Raw genomic sequence first — 22,115 nt, 5'->3', positions numbered from 1 at the left:
GCAAACGAAGGCAAGTCATACCTTCCTCCTCTCCAGCTCCATCATCCTCCATCCGTCCTGCTCCGGCCAAGCGGCACTCCGCCACGCTGCCCGTCCTCCATGTGCCGCACGACGATGGGCTGCAGACCCTCCTCTCCCCTCCGGCTGGCTTCGGCCCCACGCTGCCTGCTGGCATTTTGGCAGCCTCGCCGCTCCAGCGATGGCATGCGTCCATTTTTTTTTTTCTCCTCGCTCCCTTTCACAATCCATCCCCAGCCTCGCTGCCTCCGGAGCCGCCTGTGGTGCCAGCGCAGGGAACTTGGCAGCGTGTAGCGTGGGGATGCTCCGCAGCTGAGCAGAGCCCCTCTGCCATCACCCGCCCTGGCACGGGGCCGGGGCCACGGGGGGCTGTTGTTGTTCCCAGCACTGCTGCCAAAAGCCAAACAGGGGGGGGAAAAAAAAAGGAAAAACGCAGAGCGAGGAGCTGGCAGCGGTGCCATCGCCGCGCGCGGGGGACCTTTCCTTTTGGCACATCCTCATCCCTCTCCGGAGCACCCCGGTGCCACGTGGGGAGGCTCGGCCCCATCTGTCCCCACGTCCCCACGCGCACCCCACACCGATGAGCAGGAGGCGACGACGGCAGCAGACCCGTGCGGCGACGCTGCGTGGTGAGCACAGCTCCCAGACACACCTCTTACCCAGCATCCACCTGCTGCGAGAGGGGGGCCCAGGAAATTGGGAAGGAGAAAGCGGGGAGAGGCTCTGTGCCAATGGGGGGGAGGCTTTGGGGTCCTTCCCGGCTGCAATGGGTGGCCTCTATGGCCTCGTGCCATGTGGTGTCCACGTGCCGTGCCCCAGCTGTGACCAGCAGCCATCAGCAGGGCAGGTGAAGGCACTGTGACCCTCCACGCCTCTCCAGTTTTCACCTTTCTGCCCTAAATTCCTGGTCTTTGCGGCTTTTTGGAGAGGGATGCAGCCACAGCTGGAGCTTGGTTGCATCTGAGGGATGTGCATAGGTGTACCTGGGCAAGAGTCAAGGAGTCAAGTCACTGAGAGCCACATTTCTGGCAAGCTCCCATGTACGAGGATCCACAGGGGTGCCTGTGCTGCCTCATCATCCTCCGCAGCACAGCCCTACAGCACAGCTTCCTGCCATTCCCATCAAGCAGGCTTTCCCCTAACTGGGGATATGTTTGCTGAGCTTGGCACAACACGTCAGGAGCCCCTGGGGCTGCATGTGTGTCACAGCATCCCCATGCCACGCTCCTATTGTGCAGCACCCGCTGTCTGTGCTGCAGCACGTCCCCAGCCCCAGAGCCAGCAGCTCCCAGGACGGCAAGGCCATAGGAAGAGCCCCAGAGGCCAACCCCTGTTCCTGTATCCTCGTCCCCATGCCTCCTGTCCCCCAGCCGGGCCATGGCACACGTGTGCCCACCATTTCCTCCAATAAGCAGCTAATCTCCATCCATCATAATTTCACACAATTATCATAATAGGGCCATTTTGCACTTATCCTCTCTGCATGAGGTTGGAGGCACTTAGGGTGGCACTTCACGCCGAGTGCCTCCGTGCTGCTCCCTGTCCCCTGCCTTGGGCTGTCCTAGCCAGGGTGGCTCATCCTTGCCCCAAAACTGCTGTGTCCCCACATCCTTGTCCTTCACTGTGTCCCCATGTAGGGCCCTATCCCTTCCTGGCCACCCCTGCATGGCACAGGGTTGCAGCTGCAGTGCTTCCCCTGAACATCAACCTCCCCACAAAATAGTGTTGTTTACACCACATTTCTAATAATGTTCCTTTTTTTTTTTTTTTTAATAAATACGGATGTTGCCACAAGTAAACTCTAATGCAATAAAAGCTTTCTGCTGGATCCATAATTAATCAGCGAGCTGCTTGATGCAATGCGCTCCCAACAGCACGGGGTGCGCGGCTCAGCTCCAAGCAGAGGAGGAGGGTGGGGGGGGATGAGAACCACGGTGGCCCCAAAGGGCTCATCTGGGGACACAGAGCTGCGTGGGGGCACAGACACTCCCAGGACCCTGGGCTCAGATGTGGGGGCCATCAGAGTGAGCTCAGCATCATCCCCCAGCGGATCTGGGGTCCAGATGGCCAATGGTCAGCAGGTGCTGAGGGATGGAGCAGCAGAGGGCAGACATCTGCTGTGCATGCGGGCAGCTGGCCATGTCCCCCCCCACTCTGGGACACAAACTGAAGTAACAGAGCAGCATCCCGCCCTGTGCTGTCACATGTCTGTCCCCATACTGTGCACCCCATCCCCACACCACCCAGGGATGTCAGGACCAGCAACACTCCAGGGCCACCAGGGCCCACCCTGCGGCTGCCGGGAGGGTTAATCTGTGCAGCATGCAGTGGCCAGGGAGCAAGAGAGGCTGGTGGCAGATGGCAAGTGCAAGAAGGGGAAGGAAGGTGGCAGGGTGGTGTGGAGCAGAGTCGGTGCAGCTGCAGGGTGACACTTGGGTACGGCAGAGCCCTGCTGGTGGGGAGGTGGGCATCTACTGGGAGGGGTTAGGGCCACATGGCTGGGTTCCTCCAGCAGCACTGCTGCACTCTGGAGCTGTGCATGAAGGAGGAATGCAATAGAAAGGCAGCTGTGCAGTGGGAAGGAAGCCATGCAGTGTGGAGCTGTGCAATGAGGTTCACCGGGGAGCAGTGCAATATGGAAGGCATCATGCAATAGGAAGCTGTGCAACACAGAGCAGTACACTGGGGAGCTGTGCAATAGGAAAGGAATTTGCGAGTGGGAGCTGTGCACGGGGACAGAGCTCTGCAAATGAGATGGAGCTATGTAACGGGGAAGAAACTGTGCAGGGCAGAGGGAACCATGCACTGAAGGAGCTGTGCAATGACAGATCCGTGCAGTGGTTGATCTTTGCACCGGGGAAGGAGCCACGCTGTGAGGAAGGAGCCGTAACGGAGCAATCCTTGCAATGGACAGCCAGCCGTGCCCAGGGGAGCAGCGCAGCCTGAGGAGCTGGGGGGGCAACGCGGTGGGGCAGCCCCTGGCCACGCAGCCGTCCCCACACCGTTCCCACCCTGCCATGCCTGGCTGGGCCGCATTGGGCCACGCGGTGGAAACACAGCTGGGGGTGGGCGGCCCGCCGTCACCCCACCGTGACGGGGAGCAGAAGGCCATGGGTCTGCACTGTGCCCCGCGGAGCCCTGTGCTTCCATCCCGGACCCGCACCTCCACGTGCACCCGCAGAGCCCCGGTGCGAACCCTGCGCCGTCCCCAACCCGTAGTGCCACCACGGGACAGCACGGTGCGGCACTGCGACATCACGGCCACGCTGAGAGCCCCCTGCCCGGCCTTCTGCGTGTGTCTGCGAGCGTGCCACGTGCGGCCGAACCCCCACAAAAGGCCGCGGGGCGGAGGGAGGGGGCGGAACGTTTTGGCAGCGGAACGTTCGTTCCGGGCGCCGTGTTCCCGCCGGAGCCCGCTCACAAAGGAGCGCCCCTTGCGCACTGCCGGCGCCGCCAGGTGAGGCCCTGGGGGGCTGCGGGGCCCGGCGCTGCCCTGCGGCCGGCCGGCTGGGAGGCGGGGGTCGGGGCTGCGTTAAGCGGAGGCTTTGATTGCGGAGTAATTAACGTCTCGCTCATCTGTCTGCGCACGGCCTGCTGGGGTTCCCGCACTCAACTTCCTCCCGTGTGGGCCCGGCCCGGGCCATGCCCTGCTGCCCTGCGGTGTGGGTTTGTGGTTGGAATATCGCAGGGAAAGGGGTTTTGCGGCTGTTCCTCGTTTGCCAGTGTGAAGAGGGGGAGGAGAACCCCTGCACTCGGGTTGGGCCTCCTCGTAGCACCGGGCCTTTCCTCCATCAGGGCTGTGGCATTTCTTACCACGACCCTGCAGTGCCAGGAGTTGATAGGAGCTCCCCACCCTGCTGTCCTTTCCTGCTCCGGCCCTGCAGGGCTGGGCTTGAGCCATCTCTTCCAGGGCAGCGAGCACACATAGGAGATCACGGAGTGGTTTGTATTTGGAAGGGACCTCTAAAAACAACCTGGCTTCCTCTCCCTGCAATGAACAGGGACACACACAGCTCCATCAGTGCTCAGAGCCCCTCTGGTCTGACCCTGAGAGGGGGCATCCACCACCTTTCTGGACAACCTGTGCCACTGTCTCACTGCCTGTATGGTAAAAAATAAACAACCTTTCTTCCTTATATCCAGTCTAAATTTCTCCTCTTTTAGCATGAAACCATTTGCCCTTGTCCTGTCACAACAGACCCTGCTGAAGTGTCAGTCCCCTTCCTTCTTATAGCCACTGCTAGATAATGAAAGGCTGCTCTCAGATCTGCTTGGAGCCTTCTCCTCTCTAGGCTGAACGACCCCATCTCCCTCAGCCCGTCCTCGCAGGGGAGGTGTTCCATCCCTTGGATCATTTTGGTGGCCTCCTGTCCACACTCCAGCAGGCCCACCTGTATCCTGTGCTGAGGACTCCACATCTGGGTGCAGTGCTCCAGGTGCTACCAGCACGGAGTAGAGGACCACCATCCTCTACCCAGGAGAATAGATGAGCACTTGTGTTGCTGGTTATCTCTGAGCAAAGTAAAGCAAACAGCTCTGGCGTGACCCTGCTCACACACACACAGTGAATGCTACTTCTATGAAGCCCATAAATGCACAGGGCCAGCTGAAGGTGCTGCTGTTTATTGTTCCATTAAATCCGGACTGGCGCTGTGCTGGAACAGGGATAATGTGATTTCTGGAAGCTGCTGTTCTGAAGCAACATCTAACACCTGCTCCAGAGCCTTGCGAGGAAAAGCAAGAATGCCAAGTGCACTTAGCTGCGCTGGACTGCAGCACGGAGTGATGCTGGCAGGCGGTCACTTCCCATTAATGCCCCTCTTAATGCCTGGGGCATTAACAACTCACCAGCACGCCAGTGCTGGGCACAGGCCGGGTGGAGGCGATTTGATTGCGTTCTCTATTTTGTATTTTAGTCCGTACAGAGAAATGGAAAGATATCATGCTAGTTTTGTCATGACCTGCTTTGGTTTTTTTCCATCCTTACAGTAGAAATCACGAGTGCGCTCGGGTGACACCCTTTGGGTTGAGAGCTTTGCCCCCATGTTTCCGCAGAAAATCACAAGTTTCTTTTGCAGAAGCAGAAATTGAGGTTGATATGCAAAAGAAAAAGTTTGCAAAGCAGCTTCCGCTGGGAGAAATGCTCTGAATGCGGATGAGGGAGTCTGCAGGGCTTGCAGCCACCTCTCTGCAAAAGCAAACGCTGAGAATCATAGGATGGCTTAAGCTGGAAGGGACCTCAATGATCAACTAGTTCCAACCTCTGCACACAGCACTTGTTGCTGTCAGTGAAGTATCTGAGCTCAGCTCTTCCCTGAGTCGCTGCCAGCTCCCTGCATCCTTTTTGTTCCAGCTCCTCCCCATGGTGGGAAGCTGAGCTGGGAGCTGTTGGTGGAGTGGCTTTTCAGTGTTATAAAAATCACAGTTGCTAGCATCAAGGAGACAGCGTGTACTATCACCTGAGCTTCTGACTGCAGCTCCAGGCCCTGTGCAGGGGAAATTTTTGGATTTGAGGAGGCTCCTCTCGGTCTGTCACATCTTCCTCTTGTCTCTGGCACACCAGTGGACTCCCTTGCAAGGTGCTCCTGTGGCTGAAGCATCCATCTCCCCATTCTGTTCTTGCAAGTTCTGCACTGCATTCACTCTCCCAAACGCTCCTGTGAGATGATCCAAGTGCTGGCCAGAATTACTGCACAGCCTTTTCTCTTTGAAAGGTGACAAAACATTTCTGCCAGCCTGTGATCTTCCTATAATCAAAGAGTCTAATGACTGGTAAGCCTTTAGTGGTGCTGGTGTTCCTTCCAGCTCCCTCCTGGAGCTTTTCTCTGTTGAAAAACCTTGTCACAGCGAGGAAGCCAGGCTGGGTGCCTGGGCTGAGCTCTGCACCAGTGGCACAGCTGAGCTCGGCGCTTTCAGCAGCATCAGAACAAACCAGCAGCTGTTGCTCGCTGGGAAAGCAGCTGCGTGGCGAAGGCTCTGCTGCCTGTGGCTGCCCGGTGGTTGTTAACCTCCTGACTGGTCTGTCGTGTAAGGAGGCTTTAGAGCCAAAGCAATGCTTGTGATGGATGGGCCGTCAGGTCACGGGGGCTGGGCGCTTGCCTGTGCTCTGGTGTGAGATTGCTTGTAGGAAGCAAATCTCTGCTGGGCTGGGGTTTAGGGGGCTTGGTGTTTGTGTCTCGGTGTCAAACTGAGCACAGAGCAGGGCAGATGTGAAGAAAAGTGCAAACGGAGAGTGAGTTACCACTGTAATGATTGAACTTCTTAAGCTGTTGGTCAGCTGAGTCAGAATGGCAATGCAGGCAGCCGTTACTCCATGTCCTAATATTAGGGATCGATGAAAACTATTTGGTAGTTTAAGTTAGATTGTTAGGTTGCACGGGGAAGGGTCTCTGAGTCCTGTTCTATCTATCTATCTATCTATCTATCTATCTGCCTGTCTATCTATCTGTCTGTCTATCTATCTATCTATCTATCTATCTATCTGCCTGTCTATCTATCTGTCTGTCTATCTATCTTTCTATTTATCTACCTATCTGTCTATCTGTCTATCTGTCTGTCTATCTATCTTTCTATTTATCTACCTATCTGTCTATCTGTCTGTCTATCTATCTGTCTATCTATCTTTCTATTTATCTATCTGTCTATCTGTCTGTCTATCTGTCTATCTGTCTGTCTACCTATCTCTCTGTTTGTCTGTCTATCTATCTGTCTGTCTATCTATCTTTCTATTTATCTACCTATCTGTCTATCTATCTGTCTGTCTATCTATCTTTCTATTTATCTATCTGTCTATCTGTCTGTCTATCTATCTGTCTATCTTTCTATTTATCTATCTATCTATCTGTCTATCTATCTGTCTGTCTATCTATCTATCTATCTCTGTCTGTCTGTCTATCTATCTATCTATCTATCAGGGCCTAGCACGCTGGGGATACAGCAGCCTGAACCATAAACATTAATAATACAGTGGGTATTACTCAAATGAAAGCTGCCACTTTTCCTTTGTGGGAATAAACCCCTGGGTAATCGCTGCTCATACTTATCTGTTCCTATAATTGCTTTCTGCAGAATCACTCCAAAAGAAGCTCTGCTGGCAGGATGCTGCTCTCCCTGCTCTCCCCCCGCGTGAGCTGGCCTGCACGATACCTCCTGTGTGACCTGCACTGCTGGGGGCTGCATGTGCAGAAGAGGGCTGTCTGTCCCCGCAGAGGTGTGCAAACCACACGGACAGCCAGCAGCCACCACGTCAGCCCTGTCTTCACTAGGGCTTTGACTTTTGGTGATAAAGTCGCCGTCGTTGACCAAAATGGTGAGCACACATACAGGGAGCTTTTCTGCCACAGCCTCCGCCTGTCCCAGGAGATCTGTAGAGTCCTGCAGTGCTCCAGCAGGGACTTGAAGGAGGAGAGGATCTCATTTTTGTGCCCCAATGATGCCTCGTATGTGATTGCCCAGTGGGCTTCTTGGATGAGTGGAGGCATAGCAGTTCCCCTGTACAAGAAGCACCCTGTGCAGCAACTGGAGTATGTGATTGAGGATTCGCAGAGCGCCCTCGTCATCGCGACAGACGAGTATGTGGGGAAAATAACCCCTAGTGCTGAGAAGCTGGGAGTCCCAGTGCTGCCACTCAGCTTTCGTAGCAGTGGATCTGCAGATCAGACAGCGGTGGAAGACGTGCCCTTGGCATCCAGTGCTTCCTGGAAGGACAGGGGAGCCATGATAATCTACACGAGTGGGACAACGGGGAGACCAAAGGGTGTCCTCAGCACCCACGAGAATGTGCAGGCGGTGGTGAGTGCTGCTTTCTCTGCAATGCTCGTGCTGAGGGAAAGGTCTTGTCCTTCCCAGGTGGTTTGGCATAACAGACCTGATTTCTGCACTACTGGGCCGTGTCCTGAAAGTCCCCAGCATTTCTGAGGTGAGCACAGGACTCAGAGTTTGAGGCTCTGAACCTCGTGCTGTGCTTGCAGCCAGGGGCACGGCTTCTGCCTCCTTTCTTGGAAAGCAGCAGAGGTCAGACCTGTTGTAAAAGGACTGCTTTCTTTGCAGTTTTCTTCACTGTGACTAGCAAGGTATCTTTGCCCATAATTGGAATATAACTTAGCCCAGCACTGCACAGTGCTGCGTGAAGTCTGTGCATTATTTAGCTATATATCCCCAAGGCAAAAAATCCATTAGCTCTCTGAGCCAAAAGGAATTAAAAGTTTGAATGAGCCTGCTGACTACCTCACCAGTTTGTTATCACTGCCTGCAACCGATAGACTCATGGCATTAGGGAAAAAGAGCAGAGAATACAGGGTGCCTTATGGACACGTCGTCGAGCTCACGCCTTTCTGGGTGCACAGATACTGCAATGGCTGGTGCAGTAAGAGAGCCTTGATGGATAGAGCCAGGGCTTGGCTATATCGGGCAAAGAATCTGTTCCCTGACAAATATGCTGATCAGCTGGGAGGCAGCCGAAGCACTGACTGTCTTTGGTCCTGTCTCACAGAAAGCTCCCTGCCCTGTGGGAGGGGGTTGTGAATGGCATGACCAAATTCCACTGATTTTTATTTTTGGAGAGCTGGAAATAAGCTCTCCAGCTGCTAACGTTGGGCTATGAAGAGTCTGAGGTCTAACACTTTGAAATACCCTGTTGTGAAGGGGTAATTAGAAGCTTGGTATACATTCTGTATATTCTCTTCATGGGACATCAATTTCCTGCTCCCACTAGTTATCCTTTCACATGTGAGAAGAGCAACGTCATCGATGTCCAAACTGTGTCAGCTGAGTTCTGGAGTATTTCAGGTTTTATGTACTATTTCTGCAGGCTTATGATTTTGTGGGTCCTACTTAAAGTCATTGCTGACTTAATTCTCAGTAGCAAGGAAGGTCTGCGATCTGTGTGCACGCATACGTTGAAAGAGTGCAGAAGAGGTTCCTTGTGAATGCTTTATGATGGTAATTCTGCTCCTGCTGGCCCTAAAGAGGGGATTTTTGTGCCCAAGTGTTGTTCTGGGAGCGGGGGGATTTCTGGCACCAGCTGTGCAGGGGGGTGCTGGTAGGTTGGGGACCTGGGTGAAGCTTTCCTCCTGCCCTGACATGAGATTACGTGTCTTTTTCCATTAGACCACAGGGCTGGTTGAAAAATGGGAGTGGAAGAAAGAAGATGTTATTCTGCACGTGCTGCCTTTGCATCACGTCCACGGGGTGATCAATAAGCTGCTCTGTCCTCTCTGGGTGGGAGCAACATGCATCATGCTGCCCGAATTCAGCGCGCAGATGGTAAGCCTGGAGGGATCGTGTGTTGTCTTTCAAATTCAGCAGCAAGACCCCACGTGCTGTAATTAGAGCAACTCTGCAAAGAAGTTCTTAAACAATTCCAACCTTTTTGGCTGCTGGCTGCGTGCTGTTCACCAACTGGTAAAAACCCTTTCTGTTGGACGCTGCTCAGGTTGGGGTAAGTGTGCTCTGCTGGAGGCTGCGACTTGTTTGAGTGTGACAGACGTGAACAGGACACTGCTGCTCCCCCTTGGAGTGTTGGGGTCTCCTGTTGGGGGTGATCTACTCTTGGTACCCACTGAGATCATCCACACCCAGAACAAGGGTCGTTCATTTTCTGGTACGAGGAGAAAGGTGGAAATATTGGATTTTTCCCTTGCACGTTGGCAGTGAGCTGCCTGAAGCTGTACTGCTGGTTGGATATTTCATTTTTAGTAGCTTGCATTTTCCACGTCCTCGATGTTTTGTGTTACATTACATGACAGAACACAGACTTCAGAGTTTCTTACAGCCTGGCTAAGAGAAATACTAATCCATGTCACTTGCATAGAAACAGTGCTCTTGAGCTGTAGAGGTACAAGTGTAAACAGATCTGTCAGTTTAGACGTAGCAATGTAAGTGAGAGTTTGCAAACTGAGAGCTGCTTGCAGTTTTGCAGGAAAGGTGACAGGAGGGAAACTTTATTTATAAGTGTGTTTCTGCTGCATTTAGTACTGTTTGCTGGCCAAGATAGGAGGCACCAGTCTGAGTGCTCTGCTTCTGTTTTGTTCCTTGCCCGTGGTGGCAGGTAGCTGACTTGCAAAGAAGATGAAAAGCAACAACCAGCAGTGAGGTAGAACAGCTTCTACAGTTACTGGCTCCTGGGAGCTGGCACTGTTCATCTACATCCCCTGATATCGGTGGTGGTGTGAGAGGCACTGGAGTTCTGGTTTGCTCTGAGATGAGCAGCGTCACTATTAAGTGAGCAATTTGAGGTCCTGGTGCCACCTGATAGCAGAAAGGGGACCTGCTTTGTCAGTGAGCAGCTCCTTGGGCAAGTGACGAGAGCTGTCAAGCCTGTGCTTTGTGGCTGAACAGGCCATTTTATGTGTCTGTGTTTATTCATGTGGCAGGCAGCTTTGTCATGCTGGAAGGACAAAGAGCAAATGCACAAGGTGCACCTGGAACCCCTTGATGCTGTGACTCTGCTGTGGAGCTGAGTTTGGACTCTGATCTGAGTGAGCTGATGACCATGTGATTGTTAGCTGCTTATTTCTGCTTCTCAGAGAGGCAACCACAGAAAATGTGCACTTCCCTTCTTGTTTCAAGATGGCCCTGGCACCTGAAAACCCCACTGGTGGCTGAGCACCGGTTCTTCCGAGGGGAAAAGCCCCAGAATCACAGAGGGGCAGCTCTGCATTCACATCTCCAGAAGGATGCTGTTGTAGAGGAAGGGCAGTGAGGTGCCCTGGCAGCTGGAGCTGGTGGTATCTTCTTGATAGTGGCTGCCCAGCTTACCTGCTGCCATCTTAATGGTGTCAGCCCACGGAGCGTTCTGTGCACACAGCTTGGGGTGCAGCAGGGATGCATGCCCGTCACAGCTAGGGCTCAGAGCATTGTCCAGGCACTGCTAGGAGGCAGCTGGTGTGGAGCAGAGGAGCGTGCCGATAGCCTGGAAGCAAAGCCAAGCCCTCTGGAGGGCGCGTTTCTCCACATCCTGTGCCGCTGGTGATTGATCGTCCCTTACACCCATGTGTTTTTCTGTGCTCTCTCCCGACATCTGCAAATCAATGAGCTGACATTGAAGGATGGGTCCGGGTGCCTGCGGCAGGGTGCCTGCCTGCTGCCTCTGATCAAAGCCCTCTGCTGGAGCCAGCAGTGAGGGCGAGTGAGGACAGCGCGGGGGCCATCGCACTGACCCTGGAGGTTGGACTTGGGCAGAGGTCGGCGCCGTGAGTGAAGTTCCGGGGGCTCTCAGGTGCACTTGGGCTCTGAAGGACATCCTTTGCTTTTCTATTCTTTTTATTCCCTTTATTTTTCCGAGGGCCTCCCCTGGGAGCTGAAAGTGGTTTGATCGACACTACAAAGAAAGCACATGAGGGTAAATAAGGCTTTCTTGTGGAGTTTAATGCAAGCTGCCTTTCAGTTCCGGTCTATTTTCGCCAGCTGTTTACAAAATACCCTTTGCTACTGAAATCAGCTTTCAGAGTTTCAGTGGAGGATTTTGCAAAAGGAGCCCGAGTTTTGCTCTGCGCTTTTTCTCTTGGTTGCACCTTGAGAAAGCAGCCAATTATAGTGTGATATAAAGAAACCCGGATGGCAGCTAAAACACTTGACAGCCTGATCAAAACAAGGCTGGGAACTTACTCTCAACCTGCTGCAGGCATATTTAGCCTTGAGTGATACTGGCACGGGTTCAAGAGAAACCGCAACAGCATACCCGATGTGTGTTTGGTTTCTAATCACCAACACTTCATTATACAAAATAAATACTTTATTATTACAGCCTTTATTAAATTACATAATTTGTGGTGTGCCTTATAGTCAGATACTGATGCCAGTCTGGTTCCAGTGGTGGTAACAGCGCTCTTTATTTTTTCCCCTTGGTTAGAAGGCGCTCTGAGCCCCAGGCCAGGACTTGTCGCTCCCTGCATCTTTCAGACCCTTCCGTCTGTTTTTGGGAACTGTCCAAGGAAAGGTTAAAAATCAAGCTGTAAAATAAACTCCGTGTCCTGACCAACATCCACTCTCTCACCAAAACAGCATCTGATGCCCAGGGCTGCGTGCAAGCTATTGCTGAGGCCACAGGGGCTCATTAAAGTGTATTGAGCTGCCTCAAGCGTGAAAGTTGCTGCATAAAATCAGATTCTTTTTATTAAATGAGGACATCCATTACTTTGCACCAGCTACTGTACATGTTATAATTCACTTTATAGCACCATCTGTTAAGGCTGTCTCGCTTATGCTTTTTGCAGCATCTTTTTATTGTAAGTTATTAAAAAATATGGCTGCATCTATTAATCATTTATTAATAAAGGCTTTATAAATGGACCCATACTTCCCAGCAGCACAGTCAGTTCATCCACGCTGTGCAAATCCCCACTGCGTGGGCTCAGTGTGATGCTGGGAGCCCCCCCAGCTGCTGCCTGCCCTGGGGGCCTTGAGAGCAGCACCCAGCACTGCAAGAGTGCTTCACTGCCTGGAAGGGGCAGCTCTGAGCACAGTGACATCTCCGTGCTGCTGTGGGCATGCACAGTGGGCAGAATGGCATCTGGGAGCTCGTTCCTCCCAGCAGCTGTGTGGGGCGAGGGCAGCTCTGATGTTATTTTTGTTTTCAGCTGAGCGTGAGAACAGAGAGGGCAGAATGTGCTTTGAAGTCAGAGCGAGCTGCAGCCGAAGGATCCCTTTGTGGCCCTCCTGGCAGAGCTTGCTTCCAGGCTGCATGCTTCTCCAGCTGCATGCAGGCAGCAGCATTTCCCAGTGACTTCTGAACCCACACTTACAGGGTCAGGGCACCCTGAGCCCACTGCCTGCTGAGGTTTTTGGCCAATGTGGGTTCATTCTGAGTTTGAACAGTGAGAACTGCTTGTCTTGCCTTGGGGCACTGCTGCTCCCGCCTGGACAGGAGGGGGCAAATGCTTAAGGGATGAATGTTCAGTTGAGAAAGGCTGTCAGCTGGTTGCATTCAACACAAGGTCAGATCCTGGTAGCTCTTCAGCAGGGGGGATGGAGGAAAGTTTTAGGAATCTGAACTCGCTGTGGTCCGTGCTGCCCCTTTGGCTCTCCAGGTCCTGAGCTGCGGTGCCCTGCCTGCAGAGTGATGGCCGTGTCTCTGCCCTGCAGGCACTTTGTCAGTAAGCATGTTGAGATGCAGATTTGTCACCCTAAGGTAGTTTTGGTGCCACAGTCACTGTGGCTGACTCTAAGGTGTCTCTAAGGTTTGTACCTTCTAAAAATGTTTTACAGCAAGGTGAGGGCCGGGTGCTGCTGCATTGTGCCTCTGTTTGGTGGCCTTGTGAGGTCCCATGGCACAGGAGCATGGTTGCCTGCAGGGAGGAAGAGCATGCACCGTGGTCCTGAGCCTCTCCCCATGATCTGTCACTTCTGCAGACACCAGCCTCGGTGATTTAGGCATTGTTTTTATAATCAAAGCAAGTGCAAGCACACAGGGTTGTGATCTGCAACAACCAAGCACCAAAAGGGCGGTGTGCTGGGATGGCCTGTCCCATACTGTTTCAGCTGGAGCAAGGCACTCCTCTTTTCATTCTGCTCCAGGCTCAAAGAGGAGGCGGTGGAGGGAGGAGCAGGTCGCTGCTGAATGGGTTGTGTTTGATCACTTCTCACAGACCTGGCTTTCAAAAGTTAGTGTTTTTCTTCCTGTCTCCCCAGCTCTGCCGTCTGTCCTCAGCATCTGCTCGGGAGTAATGTCTTTTCATGTGTGTGGGGATAAAGAAGAGATGGAACCGGAGCCTGTCATATTTACTTATATTCCTGGCTCCCAGGGAAGGCACTTGCTCCTTTCAGTATGCCTGCAGCACAGGAAGGGTTTAAAAGCTTCAGCCTGGAATAGAGAGGGGCCATCAAACTGCACTGATGAATAAATGATTAAAACCCGAGTCGCGTGGAGCACAAGCAGTTTGGGGTTGCAACACACACGAGGCGAAGCCACCGAGGGCCTGGTTTCCCTTTGAAGAGAGGACTGTTTCCTTTTGTGCATGCTGCTCCCCAGCAGCAGCTCTGTTTGGCTGCAGCCACTGTTGCTCTCACACAGATCGGCGGGCAGCGCTACCTGCACGGCAGAGATCGATGCGCAACACAAAGCCAGCTCCTGGATCAAAAGGAGAAGTAAAAGGATGATTTAACCTTGCATTAGAGGTATTGTTGCTGCTGAAAAGGTTTAAAAAATATATATAAATTCAATAACCACTGAAAATGATACCATAATTTTATAAGGGAGAGAGGAGCTGTTGTGTCTGTCAATAGAGGTAGCGGTACAGGTCGTCTATTATCTGTTTGGGTTTAATGGGAAAATCCATGCTGATTTTCGCTTTCCTTTCAGCTTTTAGGCATTTTTGCCCACGTCTCTTCTGGCTCCTTTTGGAGCCTTGCATCAGGCAAAGGCTGCCTGGACTTAGCATACAAATCGCCACTGCCACCTTCCCCTTCCTCTGCTTCAGAAGGTGCCCAGGTACTGATAGATGTGCTGGTTTCTGTCTGCTTTATACCATCACACGTTTCCCTCTGAGGGCAAAGGCTCTGTTAAGGAAGGAAAAATTGCTGCCTTTTCTTCTCTGTGCTGCATCCCTTCCTTCAGGTGATGTTAGCAGTTCTGGATGCAGGCTGGGGAGGCTGCTGCAGGGAAGGACAATCTATGGGAGCAGCTTGTGTGTTCCTCCTGCCTCATTCACCACCGTGCCATCTGCATGCTGTAAGAAATACGTGGGAAAATCTTGCAGCTTGGCCTCACTGGGATTGTTTTAGACCCTCTGGTGTCATTTTTTCCTCTCTCTCTCTCTCTCTCTTTTTTTTCCCTCTCATTTCCTGCTGGCAAAATCCCACCGGCCAGCCCATGGAATTGCCCAGATACGCTTTAGTGCAGTGGGAGGGGAAGAAAATCAGGAATGTCAGAGGGCTCTTGGGAACAGAAGGTCTTCTGCTTTGCTGGCTCAGGCAGCCTGTCCTGTAAGCCAGCAGTGCTGTGTGCCTGCCCTGGGCTTTTGCTGCCATCATTGCTGATGGGAAGCTGTACCCATTCTTGTGTTCTTGCAGCTAGAAACAGTTTGATTCAAGCCCTTGTTCATTTTAAATGAAGTTCTGGTCCACTCCACGCCATCTCCTGAATGTATTCCATCTAAAGACTGGTACTTTCCTATGCTTTGCACTATAGTGATGATTTAAAGGCTCAGTGTTTCAGCCAGAGGGCTGTGCCCCACTGAACATCCCCAGAGCCAGGCTGGTGGGTGATGGCATCTCTGGGCTCCCTGCAGGCAGGCAGAGCAGGGGGTGCATTTGTGACAGAGGTCTCAGGTGAGCAAAAGAAAAAGAAACAGTGGGCTGCCAATATCCTGTCTGCAGGTGATTGATGTGGTGACAGTGACACGTCGGGTAACGGAGAGGGAGAGATGGATCTCAGTGCTCTAAACCTGACGGTGTCAGAGGATGCTGTGTGTGGGAAGGGCAAAGCTGGCCCCTAGCTGGAGGCCAGCCAAGTCCCCGGCTTGATCGATTAGTCCCAGGTAATGAGGCTTTCCCAGATCCTTCTCTTAAACCATGAAGTTCTAGTTATAAAGCAGCACTAGCTGTTTCAGCTGGCTGGGCAGCAACAAGCCCTCTGGACGCCTGTGGGTCTGCAGAGAGCTGGGGGCTGCCAGCCTTGTGCCGCAGCTCGGTGCTTAGCGCTGCTACAACACATGGTCGGGATCCAGATTTGGCTGAGCAGCAGCAGAACAGGTGGGGATGTTTGGCTGTCAGCAGATCGGCCCAGCAGCGGCTGGTGGCACGCATCCAAAGGCAGCTGCTTATCTTTGGGAAGGGGCTGCTGCTGGGGCGAGCCGGGCTGACACAGAGCTGCTCCCATGGCCGGGATGGTGGCACAAAGGGTTTTATCTGGAGCAGGAGCTGAGCAGATGTGCGAGGACAGGGGGATCCTGGGGTGCAGCAGAGAGCTGTGTTTTGGAGCGATGGCGTCGGGTGTTTGTTTGCTTTGTTGTTGTTGTTGTTTTTTAATCCAAATGCATGTGAAAATAAATCTGCCGCACAGCCAGTCAGACTGGAAGTCTGCCCGTGCTCCCCACAGCTGCTCCGGGCTTCTGCAGGCAAATCACACGGCGAGGATCGAGCAGCTCCAAACGTCTGTCTCCCATCAGTTCTTTGGCACAGGCCCGGTGCCTGCTTGCTGTCACCTGTTCCCCTGCCCAAGGCAATGGCTCGATGGAGCACCAGGGGGAGAGGAGCAGATCCCTGGCTTTGGAGATCTCTCTCTGTGCTGCTGCCTCAAATGGGAAAAATGCTGTGAGGCTGAAGAGAAAAAGACCTTTGGGGAGAGAGGTTGGGAGACATATAGTAGGGGTCAAATCCTCCTCGATGCAATTTTGCCTGTTCTGCCTTCATTCAGGGCTTCGTGCTGACAGGGGTGCCTGCAGTGTCAGGGCATGGCTGTGTTGTTGGTCATTGCAGACACACTGCGTTCCTTTTCTGCTCCTCTCAGTGCCCACAGGGGCTCACAGTAATCGTGTCCCAGCTGCCATGGCTCTGGGGGTGTCCTTAGGTCCCAACCCCACGCCTGGTGGCTTCCCAATGTGTGCATCCCTTGGGTGGGACACTGCTTCTGTTGGATGTGTAGGGCTGCATTAAGAACAACGCGGCGCCGACGGGGTTTTCTAAGGGCTGATTGTTCTGAAGCAGCCAAGTGAGAGCCGGCAGGGAGAGGTGGTGCTGGTGCAGTGAAGTAGAAAGTAATGAAATGGAGCCCGAGCGAGCAGGACGGAGGGGAAAGGGGCAGCGCACACAGCAGCACCCGGGGTGACAGCATGAAGGAGAATCACTTGTTCACCTCCAATCAATTCATGCTTTTTTTTTCACCACCGCACGCGCCTGTGTGCAGCTGAGCGTGTGCTGGGAGGGAGGGAGGGGAGGCGAGCAGTGTCAGGAGCTGTTAGGAAATACATTTGTCAACAACAGGGCAGGGAGAAAGGAGAGAGAGAGGTGGCCGTCACCGGAGCTGAGTGGGCCAGAGCCATTTATTTATTGATGGCTTTGTATCCTTCCTGCCTTGGGGAGAGCTCACCTGGAGGGAAGAGTGTGGAAGAAATGGCTCTAATTTCAATATGTATGTCTGCTTGTTGCTATCTGCTCCCAAGTGGAGCTGCTCAGCCAGTGCAGTGTCTGGGGTCACTCATTCCTCTCCAGCAGAGCCAGCTGCTGGACTTTGGTTCAGTTGATGGATCCTCAAAGCTTTGAGTCCATGGGCTCCTATTTGCTTGTGTGTGACTCTGTCTTTCCTCTCTGGAAAGCTGGCAGCTTTGCGTGGCCTTTGAAGAGCTCTGTATGCTCACAGAATTCACTTCTTCTGCCCTGGGCACTCTTCATCAGCAAGTTTGGCTGTACCAAAACGTGCCATTTGCATCTTGTGATCATTGAGTGTGAGAGTGATGGGTGATCCCTTGCTGAGAAAAAGCTGGGAAGTTGGCAGTGACAGTGCAGACCATCACTTCCCTCTACTCTTAATATCTGGGTATATACGTACATGGTGCATACATGGTGCCTCTTTCCTAGGTTTGGAAGAAGTTCTTGAGCTCCCAGGCTCCCCGTGTCAACGTCTTCATGGCAGTGCCCACCATCTATGCCAAGCTGATAGAATACTACGATGAGCATTTCTCTCAGCCCCAAGTGCAGGACTTTGTGCGTGCCTTTTGCCAGGAGAACATCAGGTAGGTGGGTACTGCACGTCCTGCTGTCCCCAGCTCTGCACCAGGCAGGGGCTGCTGTGGCTGTTGCACCAAGTTTTCTTTTGGAGTTCACCTCCTCACCACCGGGCAGGTTGTAGTGCTGTGGGATCTCTGTGACAAGAACAGGGGTGACATTATTTAATTATGAGCTGCTCTTGCGTGGTAAAGCCAGAAGGGGTCTGCCTGCTTATTATACGTGTCACCCTACAAGATACAAGACTGAGAACTTCAGCCTGCAGCCCACAGATCCCTACAGATGCTGCTGCTTGTGCTGCAAAATCTCTTTTAGGAGGCCATCCTGTCTTAACTTAGACCCCCCTATTAGACAGAGAATCTCTTCTGCGTGAGGAATATCTTGGATACTGGCTGAAGGCTTTTGGGTCTTGTAGGGTTTTACATACATGCAGGCTTTACATAACGTTTTGTTGGAATGAAAACTTCTTAGATGCTTTCTTATATGGTTTTCCATGTGCAGGTTGATGGTGTCAGGCTCTGCAGCCCTGCCTGCGCCTGTCCTGAAGAAGTGGAAGGCCATCACTGGGCACACTTTGCTGGAGAGGTATGGGATGACAGAGATTGGGATGGCACTTTCCAACCCTCTGCATGGAGTCCGTGTCCCAGGTAGGAGTCTGGAGAAGGTGACACCAATCAGAGGTGTTTTGCTTTCAAGCATTCTTGTTTATTCTCACCACAGAGAACACACATCTCATCACTGTTTGTCAGAACTGGGGAGAAGACTGTGTTGTGAGCAACGATGCTGGTAGAGGAACTGGCATTGGGAAGACAGGACAAGCCACGAGTGTGTGTGCAGAGCTTGCACTGATACACACCAACCCAGCTAGGCCAGGTCTGTCCTGGAGGCAGAATACACACAATGTACTCTGCTTGATGATTTCCAAAGTCTTAATGAGTTCAAACACTGTGCTGGGATGGCATCTTCAGCTTCTGCTTTGTGAAGTTGTATTTGCATAGGATGTTGACATAGGGCTCTCCACGGAGCAGCTCGTGTCCCGTCAGTCAGTACTGAACATTTAAAATAGGGTGTCTGTTCACTCTTATTTTAGTGCAACTCTCTTGACTCCTCAGGAGTTAGAAATTGTCACACCTCGTCGTATGCTCTGGCTCTGTTCTCTCCTTGTCTTCCCTCACTTCTCGTAGCTATGCTTTGTGACTCCTCTCAATATCTGTGGTTTTATGTAACCTAGAAATAAATTGATCTCAAACATTAAAAATATCAAATGCCCCCACCCTCCCTTTGGTTATAAACGTGGCCATCTGTCTGACAAGCAACCCAGCCCACCACTATGCCACCTTCTCCTCCCCACATGCTGTCTGCACATGCATGGCACCATATGCATCATTTTGGTCTCTGGTCTCCTGGGGACCGTTGTTACCCAGGTGGGACTGTCCTGTGCCTTGTGGCTTCCCCTCACACCCCAGTCCTGCTGGTTGTAGCAGCTGTGCCCTTGAAGGGATTGCACAGGGTGAGGAGAAGCCACAGCTTCCCCCAGCATTGGCTCCTGAAACTGAGAACAGCTTGGGGGCAGTGCAGAACACAAAGTGCAGTTAACTTCTGCAGTGTAGTTGTGATTCCCCCAGTCTGGCCAGTGCTTGCTTGCATGCTGGAGAAGGGAAACTCAATTCCCACCTGCATGAGCTTGAGCTCTCTGTGAGCCCCAAGGTGTAGGATGGTGGCTTGAGGTCATCTGGATATCACAGCAGCCTTGTTATATTTGCTTTTTATTTCATCTTTTGTAGGGGAAATGAGTGGAGGCTCTCAATTTCCCTGGAGACATAAAGGCTGTGTGGATAAGGCAGAAATGGACACCAGGAAAGGCAGTTTTAATTCCAGAGATGTGTCCACGTGCTCTTGAGCAGAGGCTGTGTGTAGCCTCTGGCATTACCAGGTCTGTAGGGGACATGGGGACAAATAATCTCATACAGCTGCGAGCAGAGGAGCTGGGATAAAGGCTAAGTGTCTGTCACACAGCCACTGAGCTGGGGCTCACTGCAGCCCCACGAAAGGAGAGAGAAGAATCTCACAAAGGTGTGGATCAGCCAGGAACCTTACAGACAGAGAGCTATGATTGAATAGGCTTGATTAATTTATTTCAGGAAGTGTCAGTTGGGAAGCAGATGGGTGCAGCTGAGGCATAATTTACTGGAGCTGTGAAAAGCTTTTGATATAGTACCCTATTAGAGGCTGGGATGTAAGGTCACCAGGTACAGCAGTATCCACCATGAATGAGTCAGCTGAGAAATGCAGCAGTGGCTGAGGCAGGAGGAGCAGTGAGCTTCCTGCAAAACAGTGTTCTGGGGACAGATGCGAGGCAGTAGCTGACAGCAGACCCACTTGCTGGCCACAGCTTTATTTTAGCACAAAAGAGTTGCATCGAGCATGGCCAGGCAGCAAGGGCTGTGCTGGAAGAGCCCTGTGGTTGCAGGATACTCATAAAGAGATGGTGGAGATGGGGCCTCAGCAGGCATCAGTGTGTTAAACATAATGCAAGAGCTTGCTGGGCATGGCCAGAGCTGAAGCAGCAGATATTGAGGTTGACTGGGATGACTTTGGTGCCTGAGGTAGGGGTTGGCAACCCACAGCAGGGGTTGGAACTGGATGAGCTTTAAGGACCCTTCCAAGCCAAGCCATTCTGTGACTTTTTGGCTCCGTGACTTCAGACGTTTCTCTCAGTAACATTCCTCGCCACTGGAAAGCTCCAAAGAGGGAATGTGTCTGTCCCAGAAGTGATCCATCCCAGCCTTCAAATTGCAGGTTCCCTTGGGGAGGTGAACCCAAGAGCCCTCACAGCTGCCAGCGGGTTTCTCTCAGAGCAGAAGCAGCACACATCCTGCTGTGCCGCTTCACGACCTTCCTTCTGCCTCTGAGGAGAGGTGCTGGGGTTGTCCTGCCCTCCTTCACCCCTGGTGGGGCTGGGGAAGGGCAGAGCCCTCCATGTCCAACAGGTGTCCTTGGTGCTGTGGCACTGCCCCATAGGGCGCAGATCCAGAAGGCCAGGGAAAGGGGGGAGTTCTCCTTTCCTAAAGAAGAAAAGATGAAAGATTTGAAAGATAAATGTTTGCTTGTATATGGTTAAAACCCTGCTTAAAATGCCTCTGTTTTCACCAGCTCTCATTCTAATCCCCCTGGTGCTGTTACTGTGAAGGGAGATGAATAATTCATGGCTGGAGAATGCCTCACTGGGCCTAATCACCACTTTAATTGGAGGTTTAGATCAGAGGCAGCTAATAGCTCCTACAGCAGGGACTCGGTGTATTGTTGACAGTGAGATCGCTGAGTGCCTTATCGTTGGCCTGTTTCAATTCTCCCAGGACAGCACTGCACATAACAGCATCAAGGTCCCCAGATACCAGAGGACACAGACCGCAGGGCCAATTAAATTTATCTGGGAAGAGCTGACAACTTTTTTAAACAGAGGAGAGCCGGTGAGGAAGAATAATGGTGTCAGTCCTTCCTGACTGCAGCCTGACAGTGTGAACGTGCTGCCAGCTTTGCTGAGCATCCTGGAGTGTGAGGACTGGGAAGAGCTGAAAGGGCGCAGGGAGGGGAAAGAGCAGGGAGTGCTCCTGGTTCCACTTCTGAGAGGTGGGCTGTGCTGAGTTTTGACTCCCTTCTGATGACAGCTGATTTGGGACTCAGATCCCCTCTCTGCAGAACCCCAGGGTCAGCCTGGAGGGGCTCTGAGCACTGATGGAGCTGTGGGTGTCCCTTTTCATTGCAGGGAGTGGAGCCAGGTGGCCTTTAGAGGTCACTTTCAATGCAAGCCATTCTGTGATTCTGGTGCTGTGCCTTTGCAACCTGCACAGCCAACCACCGAGGTCTGGAGTTGGCGTGGCGTGTCTTAACACATCATGGTACATACATGGTGTGTGTCTTAACACGTCATGATGTGTGTTTTAACACATCACCCAGGCCTGAGGAGCTCTAGTCATAGCCTGTGCACAAATTGTATCAGTGCTGACAGCCCCCTGTAGCTCTGATCAATGCTGGGAGCGTTTTCAGCCTTTACAGATTTCCATTTGCAGGTTTATCATTCTTTTGAAATGCCAAAAAACTTCCAGGCTGAACATAAGGACACGGCTCCCCATGTGGGTCTGATTTTACATGTTGGTTCTGCTTTAGCCAAATGCTTGTCTTCCTATCTGTTTGGAGGCATTGTGTTGCTGTTTGATATTTCGTTCTCAAAGGCTGAGACCAGAAGTGACCGCTGTCATTCGGTGCTGCTGCCCATGGCTCAGTCTGCTGTGTCCTGCACTGAGGCTGGCAGTTCGCATGCAGCAAAGGAGCATCTTCCAAGAAAGCATTGATCTGATCTTAATGCAAAGGCTTCCAGGGCTGGCAAACCTGTGGGACTCTGTGGCAGCTCACTGGGCTGCCTGCTGCTCCCTTCC

General features: G+C 52.5%; 1 protein-coding gene across 6 annotated transcripts in view; it reads left to right on the top strand.

Moving 5' to 3' along the window:
• The first annotated feature begins 3,399 nt into the window (after positions 1-3,399).
• The window catches only part of ACSF3 (acyl-CoA synthetase family member 3), a 41,221-nt gene continuing 22,505 nt past the window's right edge, over positions 3,400-22,115 (top strand). For 5 of the 6 annotated variants that reach the window (XR_008207486.1, XR_008207489.1, XR_008207487.1 and 2 more), the window contains exons 1-5: positions 3,400-3,475; positions 7,087-7,809; positions 9,127-9,282; positions 17,533-17,687; positions 18,181-18,326. Coding sequence is in view for 2 of the 6 variants with exons in the window: in XM_052685784.1 (XP_052541744.1) it covers positions 7,117-7,809; positions 9,127-9,282; positions 17,533-17,687; positions 18,181-18,326 (1,150 nt within the window). In the remaining 4 variants the exon portion in view is untranslated. Of the gene's footprint in view, positions 3,476-7,086; positions 7,810-9,126; positions 9,283-17,532; positions 17,688-18,180; positions 18,327-22,115 lie in introns of those variants that run through there. The other variant, XM_052685785.1, reaches the window with a different exon arrangement.

This window comes from Tympanuchus pallidicinctus, unplaced genomic scaffold (genome assembly GCF_026119805.1).
Source record: "Tympanuchus pallidicinctus isolate F22 unplaced genomic scaffold, pur_lepc_1.0 scaffold22, whole genome shotgun sequence".
NCBI classification, from domain to species: domain Eukaryota; kingdom Metazoa; phylum Chordata; class Aves; order Galliformes; family Phasianidae; genus Tympanuchus; species Tympanuchus pallidicinctus.
This window is presented reverse-complemented; position numbering and strand designations above follow the sequence as displayed.